The 8,122-nt window shown below is 44.4% G+C and overlaps 2 protein-coding genes across 5 annotated transcripts in view; one reads left to right on the top strand and one right to left on the bottom strand.

Annotated features, from left to right (window-relative positions):
- MYOZ3 (myozenin 3) overlaps positions 1-8,122 on the bottom strand; it is a 373,398-nt gene that overhangs the window by 307,003 nt on the left and 58,273 nt on the right. The gene's annotated exons all lie outside the window — the stretch shown is intronic.
- Positions 1-8,122, top strand: part of DCTN4 (dynactin subunit 4) — a 39,023-nt gene that overhangs the window by 6,307 nt on the left and 24,594 nt on the right. The window contains exons 1-3 of one of the 4 annotated variants that reach the window (XM_045184922.3): positions 3,350-3,541; positions 6,006-6,076; positions 7,647-7,825. In XM_045184922.3, coding sequence (XP_045040857.2) covers positions 3,407-3,541; positions 6,006-6,076; positions 7,647-7,825 — 385 coding nt within the window. In that variant the 5' untranslated portion in view covers positions 3,350-3,406. Of the gene's footprint in view, positions 1-3,349; positions 3,542-4,126; positions 4,470-6,005; positions 6,077-7,646; positions 7,826-8,122 lie in introns of those variants that run through there. The other 3 variants (XM_024576898.4, XM_045184925.3, XM_045184924.3) reach the window with 3 other exon arrangements.

The following is an 8,122-nucleotide window of genomic DNA, read 5'->3' as shown; positions in this document are numbered from 1 at the left end:
TTAGGCCTTAGAGACTGCTCAGCCTCTGCCTGAAGGGCTCTTCCCCCGCATATCCACTAGGCCCATTCCCCCGCTCCTTCAAATCTTTACTCAAATCTTACCTTTTCACAAGGCCTACCCTGATCTTCCTATGTAAACTTGTGTGATCTGCCTCCCTTCCCTTGTTTCTTCCTTTACCTTCTAAAAGAAAGCACTGCTTAAAAGTAAAAGAGAAATTTATTTACCATCTTTCATCTGCCAGCAAGTTTCAAATAGATAAAGATGGCAATTGATCCATTTAACAAGTACTGCTCTTTGTCAGGTGCTGAGTTAGGCAGGAACTCAGTCTTCAGTTCTATTCTATTCAAGCCAACAAGCATTACACTGGTGGTCTCCTAGGAGTGAGCCTTGGGGTTTGGTGGTGAATTGTGTCGAGATGGGGATCCAGCCAGTTCATGAAGGCAATAAACGTGAAATGAAGACCTGTGTTCAAGCCCTAGCTTCACCTCTCACTTCCTTGGTCGCCTTGGGTAAGTCCCTTCCCTTTTCTGGGCTTCAGTTCTCAAACTCTAAAATAAAGGGAGTGAACTAGTTAATCTGTAAGGTTTTTTCTGGCTCTACTGTTTCATGATTTTACCCTTATTTCACTGAGAGTTATGGCCTCTTGAGTCAGTTGTGAATTCCCAGGGGTGAATGGGCAAACATGCAAGCGGATGAGATAAATGGAACAGTGTATGGCCATGAGCTGTTTCTTATGAGCCAACACTTCTGGGGGCCAGAGGTCTTCCTTAAGCACTACCGGTCATTGGGTAACAGCTTCAGTGGTTAACCCAAGGTCATCCTGTGCATCCTCCAGCCAAAATAGGATGCCCACAGCTCATGCCTCTGCATCCTCAGCAGAAGAAGTGTTCCATGGTGCCACAGAATTGACATTAGCTTCCAGTTAGCCTACTAAGCACAGAGAAGGGAGTATGAAGAGGACAAGTTTTGGTTAGGTGTGAGGTATGCTTGAGAAATTCTCATTGAAGCCAGGAGGAGAGCATTACAGAGATGTGAAACGCATGTGCCCAAAATGGGAATGACACAATTCCAGCAAACATCCAGGGCAAATTCAATAGGCTATCCATTAGCCTCCCACTTTCCCTTGCATTTGCTTTCTCTTCATTTTAAGTGTCGTTAAAAGAGCAACAAATTTCTTACTTGGCTGTGGGTATGAATTAACTGACGTGGTATGCAGGGAACTGCATTTAAGGAATTAGAGAACAGAATATGGTACCACGAATGAGAAAACCTATGTGCATGTTCCTTTGCCTCTCTGGACCTCATTTTCTCCATCTGAAAAATACAGGGATGGAACTAGGATCTTTCCAGTACATGATGATCCTAAGTCATCTAGTCCACTACATCAGGAAACCATGGCAGGCATCAACAAACTCCAACCCACGGCTGCTGTCTGTTTTCGTAAAGCCTGAAAGCACCACTGAAGCAGGCTGGCACTGTGCACCGCAGAAACCAAGCCACCTGTGCTCCTGTGTTCCCTCTTTCTCCTTCTGTTCCCAATGCCTGCCTTCCCTGTCAGGGCCTGTGCATTGCTGCTGTCCAGGGCCCATGCTAGTCGCTACTTACACATTGGGGTTGTGCTACTGGTGACTGCTGGTCACTTAGCAGTGGAATCTCATTCAGTTAAAAAAAAAAACACAAGGAAATTCTGCCATTTGCAACAACGGGGATGAAGCTAAAGGACATTATGCTAAGTGAAATACACGAGACCAAGCCTAAGTGACTACTAAGTCACTAATGGGCGGGTAGCATATATAGCATGGATACGCCAGACAAAGAGATGATTCACTTCCTGGGCAAGATAGAGCGGGATGGAATGAGGTTACATGACGTGACTCAGAACAGCATATGATTTAAAACTTATGAATTGCTTAATTCTAGAATTTTCCACGTAATATTTTCTGACCACACTTGAAACACAGAAAGTGAAATGGCAGATAAGGGGTCTACTATACAGACTTAATCCTAATGCTAGTACTAGAAACCTATAAATGAATGAGATACGGCCTCTGTGGGGAAGAGTTCACAGTCTGAGAAATTTCAAATTGTGGCAAAATGGCACCAGGTGTTAGACCTGGGTCCTTGAGTTTGGCTGAGAAAGAATTCAGAGCCAAGAATCAAATACAAGCAAATGCTCATTTAGAAAGTCACAGAGATAGAAGATGTGAGCTGGGCTGTGTGGGCTCAGGAAACAAGTTCCAGAGGCAAAAGAAGGGCCCTTGGAGCTCAGGAGAAAGAAAAAAAGAGGAAAGGCGTGGGCCTGCTCAAGAGAGTGGGATGAGTCCTTTGTCTTAAGGGCTTTTATATGGAGGTCTCAGGCGAGGATCTCAGTAGAATACTCATCAGCTTTCCAGGTGTGTCCTTTCAGGGTCATGGTCTCTACTGACTGGCGGGCCCCAGGGAAGGGGATCATTAGTCATGGTGGCTGGTCCCAATGTCAGCAATGGCATCATCCCACCTGGCCTTGCTGTTTTGGGGCCTGGAGGGAGGCATAAGTGAGGCCTAGATGTTATCTCTAGGGCTTAATGCTTAAGGGAGTGGTCATGCAAGGGCTTGTAAGGGAGTCCTAAGAGGCTATTCTCTGGCCCCCTTGTTCCTCCTCGAAAGGGTGGCAGTGGGGATCTACCACCTGACCAACCACATGTCAGAGGAGGAAAAGTCAGGAGAGGGTCTGAACTGCATGAGCAGTGGGTACAAAAGATCGGAGGGTCTAAATCACATGAACAGCGATATGCTAGGCAAGGAATGGTCCCCCTGGGGGCTAGGTCCCACCCCAGTTTTGCCATTGCTAGGTCCCTGGCTCTTTCCACCTGTACTTGGTGTATTGTTCTTACTCTGCCTGCTATAACGTTATGAGATAAGGTCTGTGAACGTTTTCTACAGGCCAATGGCAAGACTATCAGAAGAAAGTGCTGTTACGATGCTCAGCTTTCCAGTTCCCAAGGAACTCTGTCCCTGAAACCTTCCATCCACTTTCAGGATGTTTTCCCAGAAGGTGAGGGCAGGAGAGGCAGTGGTAAATAAAATAAAAGAGCAACCTTCATCCTGAAAGAAACAGAAGATGAGCACTGGGCTTGTCTGGATTTGAGCCGCAGTTCTGTACTTAAGGATAGAAAAGCCTGTCCTACACAGGCCGCTGACGGCAGAGAGGGGCGGGCCTACGCTGGAGGAGAAACGGGCGGGGGGGGGGGGGGGGAAGATCCCTCCCGCGCACGCGCATTTGGTCTCTCGCGGGCGCAAAGCCCCACTGGGTCGGAAACCTTACGTCAAAGCCTACGTTGAAATACGTAGCGAGGGCGGCGAGGAAAACGCCAGCTCTCAGGTCACGTGATGCGGCAGGAGCGTCGTTGACACCACCCTCCCCAAGATGGCGTCTTTGCTGCAATCGGAGCGGGTTCTCTACCTGGTCCAGGGAGAAAAGAAGGTTCGGGCCCCTCTCTCGCAGCTCTACTTCTGCCGCTATTGTAGCGAGCTGCGGTCGCTGGAATGTGTGTCTCACGAGGTAACGCAGTCGTCCCACGAAGAGTCTGAGTGTTGGGGGAGGGGGAGAGGCGTTCATACTAGTCACCGCGTCGCGCGGGAGAGGTTCTGCGAGCGTGCTGATTGGCCTCTTTTCCGTCACTCAATTTTGCCTGAGCTTTAATTTGCTTGTCATTTGTCACTTGGGAAGGAGGAGCGGCCTTGGGTGGGGCTGAGCGGATCTTCTGGTTCCAGAGCATCATTTGATTGGACAAACTTGGCTTTGGGGACGCCGGCCGTGTCGTGGGGGGGTTGACAATAGGGTGGGTCGGAAAGAAAAGAGTGGGCATGCTTAGTTCATGCCACTTGTGGGGCGAGATACCGTCTTTCATGATTGATTTGCGCGCAGTGGACGCAGGCATTGTCACTCATGCCCCTCCCATCTGGGAAGTTCTGCCTCTACTTTGGCCAGAAACTGGGCCCGCCTCAGATTCTGTCCGCGCCCAGGCCAAAGCCTGCAGCAGGGAAGAGTTTGGGATGGGGTGAGCTGAGCGAAAAGCGTTTAGAATAGGGCAAGTCCTGGAAGAAGCTGAGAGTGTTCTGTTGATGGCGCGTCCCCGGAGGGCGGGGTGCTATCGTCCTTCTTAACAAATAGACGTTGGTGGTGGGTTTGCTCAGAAGAAAAAAGATCCCACGCCGTAAAAAATCACTAGATCAATAAACTCAAAACTTCTGCAGCGCTTGACACGTCCCGTTCGTTCAATGAACTTTGGGAATTAAAAGATGAGCAAGACAAAAATCCTGCGCTCTAGTAGCTCACAGTCTCCTGAAGGAAAAGCTGGTAGTAATAATAGATACAGTTAATTCAATACTTTCTACATGCCATATGCTTTATATAATCTCCTTTAATCTTCCGGCAACCCGATGGAAGAAGAAAAGATACGTTTTTAAAAAGGAAAATCATTTTACAGGTAAAGAAATGTTTGCCCTAGGTCACAGAGCCAGACATTTGGGGGTCAGAAGGAGAACCAGGATTTGAAAATGAGCAGATTGACTCAGAACTTGGGCGAAGATCCCTGGCCTGTTAAAAATGCATATGAAAAACATGTCCAATATTATAAGCCACTTTACATATTATTAATAATTATTATTTTATTGGGGATATTTTCACAATATTAAGAACAGTCCGGGAAAGCATTTAAATAATAGAAGAAAAACAAATGCCTATGTGCGTAATATGGCACTGATTTTTCATGGATTTTTTTCCTCCGTTAACACTTTGTGTGTGTGTGTGTGTGTGTGTGTCTGTGTATCTCCTTGGCAGGTCCTTTCTCTTTGAGATGCTTCCCTGTCCTAGCTCCACCCTTACATTTGACTGGATTAGATTCTTATTTGGTGGTGACTAGGGAGTGCAGCCTTCATGCTGTTTAAGGATGTCTTCAGTTTTGCCATTCAGTCTGTAACTGCACCTTTTACACACTGTTGTGCACCTGTGAGGCAGAGGCCGGTAGGGCTTGGGAAAGGATGAGACCGGTGAGGGCTGGAGGAGTCCAGAAAGTTCCAACGGAGAACGTGGATTGGAGCTGCATGTGAAGGGACGAGTGTAATTTGGAAAGGCACCAAGGAATGATTATATTTTGCCTTTTATGATGAGTCAGTGCAAATAGTAGTTAGCAATACTATATTTTTTGTTTGGGGAGATTTTTGAGCTGCAATTTTATTAATAATATTTTTAAGGATGGTCCTGTTCATAGCAGATGATGAAAAAAAAACCAGTTTTTATCATAATATCTATGTTCAAGTGACTTTGTGCAGACAAGAATTCTAGAATTGTCGAATAGGATCTGCCTACATTTAACCAAATACTTATTCAGACCTTAAAAATACAATGAAATTAATTTTTATACTGTGTTGTAAAACACAGCTAAATTTCAGTTAAATACAATAGTAGTTTAGCTTAGTCATTTAATTTTTCATTGAAATATCTCTGATTGGTTGACTGTAGCCGACTTTGTAAATGATACTTTATACTGTTCTTCAGGGAACACGTATTGCTTCAGTCATGAGTAACCTTTTAAGTTTCACAGTTTAAGTGTGGTCAAATCACTACAATCCAATAAAGGTAAACTAGACAGAAGAAGTTTTGAGTACAGTTTTACAAATTAGGTTATTTTATTTATTAATCTATTCTTTAGCTTATGATAGAGTTCTTCTTTTAAGTAGACAATTCTTAACAAATGTAAATTCATGAGATCCCGATGAAAGGGAAGAGGAAAGATCAGAAGGGAAGAATAGAAGGGTTTTAGGAAGTCTGGGTGGCTGAAACAAACAGGTGGTTGAGGACTAAACTCGAAGCTGGAAACAGCTTAGGTCCTTTGCCGCGTCAGTAGTCTGTCCCCGCTGCTCCCGTGTAGTACACTTCCAGTCTTACTCTTCGGCGGAGACAGACACGCACGCTAAACTGAGTTTCTTTTCCTCTGATTTTTTTGTTTCTTGTTTGTTTCTAGGTGGACTCCCACTATTGTCCCAGTTGTTTAGAAAATATGCCGTCAGCTGAAGCCAAACTGAAAAAGAACAGGTAAGACTGGGATTCATTTTCTATTTTCCTCAACTATTTTTGTACTAGCTAGTAAGAAAACACCTGGAAGGAACTCTTTTTTTTAACTAGCTTTTTTTTTTTTTTTTTTTTTTAAAGCTCCCCCCAGCTCCTTTCTTATGCTGTACTCTTTAGAAAGAAAATCACTATCACAGCCCTCACTTAAAGAGTGAGGAGTTATGTCCCCTCTCTGTAAGGGCTATTTACATAAATTATTTGGAATTATTTTACATGAAAGATGTTTCTCTTCTCCCCCATTTATTTATTTAACTATTGACTTAAGGCAGAATTGGCTCGTGGATATTTATTTTACACTTTAGGTTATAATCCAGTACTACTTTTTTTTTGCTCAAATTGGTCCACCTTTGGCCACTGGGAACTAAGTAGACTCTTGTATCCCTTTGACTTACCCCAATTGTTGTGTGAGGGGTGTGTGTGTGTGTTCTTTAGAGCACTTTCCAGCACTACAAAATATTCTAGGCTCATCCTGTATATTTTCTGCCTCGATCCTGGAATGACCCATTTTTCCAGGAAGCCTTGGTTTCTTTTATTGGAAAATGGTATCAAAACCCAAGATCTGGGTGGTAGGTATGCTCACTGGGTGCCGTGTGGTTTTTCTCTCAATGTGAAGGCCCTTCGCCTCCAGTCATACTCTCACCACCCCAGCGGATGCGGACCATTATTATTTGTCTTTCCTGTCTCTGAGAAATCCCTTCTGGTAAGCCATATAGCCTTGTATACTGTCCACACATTAATTTTATCATTTAATCCTGAAAATATCTCAGTGAGGTGGCTACTATTACTATCCTTATTTGAAGATGTTATCCAGATGGCAAAATGTCACAGCTAATTGAGGTGATGGAATGGAACTTCAGACCGAGACCAGGACTAGTGGTGAATCTTGGTAATCTCAGGTGTGGGAAACTTTAAAGCAGCAAGGTGTCAGGGCCCCTGAAGAGGAAATGTTGGCTGAGCACTGGGAGGGCAGTGCCAGGAAGCCCGGAAAGTGCAGCGCTGCTGAACCATCCCAGTTTGAGAGCACTGTTTGGTGCCTCTTTCAGCTCTCCGGCACAGCAAACAAGCAGTTACCTTCCAAACCAGTTTCACAGATCATTGTATCGTTGCCGTTATTTTCCATTGTGCAGTTGGTCTGTTACCTCTCAAGGCAAGAGCTGTGACATTTCTGTTTTCCTCAGAACTCCTTGTGTTCCGTACAAGCATAAAGAGAGTCTAAAAATAGTTAACTGCAGATCGTTAACACTGATTCCCCCTGCGGAGGAGGATTGGGTCAGGCTCTAATTTTCAGGAACTTTGGTGGTGATTGCTTTTTTTAAAAAATAATGAACATACAATACTTGTGAAATTTTAAAACAAAGTTTGCAAGAGTCGCAGGAATACTTTGTTAGTTCTTTGTTCTTGAGAGACACCACTTCTTTAATTTCTCATAATTTCTAACCTCTCTTGAATTTCTAATACCTAGAACAATGTCTGGTACTAGTAGGTGCTTGGTAATACTTGTTGAGTGAATGAATTGTATTTTTTTCTATCGCAGGTGCGCCAACTGCTTTGACTGCCCTGGGTGCATGCACACGCTCTCCACCCGCGCAACCAGCATCTCCACACAGCTTCCGGATGACCCAGCCAAGACCACCATGAAGAAAGCCTATTACCTGGCCTGTGGGTTTTGTCGCTGGACATCTAGAGACGTGGGCATGGCAGACAAATCTGTGGGTGAGTGACGAAGACTTCCACATGAGATGTTGTGAAATTAGCAGTGCTGTAATTGCCCACAGGTGATTGTTCGTTACCTTGTGGGTGGTAGGAGCTAAATTTAGAGTATATTGTCATTAAATCTTTTGCATGCCCAAATTCTCACATTTGTGGACAATATTTCATCTAAGACTAGGTTAATTAGTTTTCTTAGAGTTGGTAAAATAGCTTTTATAAATCTGATACTTTCTTAAACTCAAAATATGGATGCTTTTTATAAAAAGTAAATGCTCCTGCCCTGGCTGGTGTGGCTCAGTG

Source organism: Desmodus rotundus, chromosome 6, assembly GCF_022682495.2.
Source record: "Desmodus rotundus isolate HL8 chromosome 6, HLdesRot8A.1, whole genome shotgun sequence".
Classification (NCBI taxonomy): domain Eukaryota; kingdom Metazoa; phylum Chordata; class Mammalia; order Chiroptera; family Phyllostomidae; genus Desmodus; species Desmodus rotundus.
The sequence above is the reverse complement of the archived record's forward strand: the minus strand, read 5'-3'. Positions and strand labels throughout refer to the sequence as shown.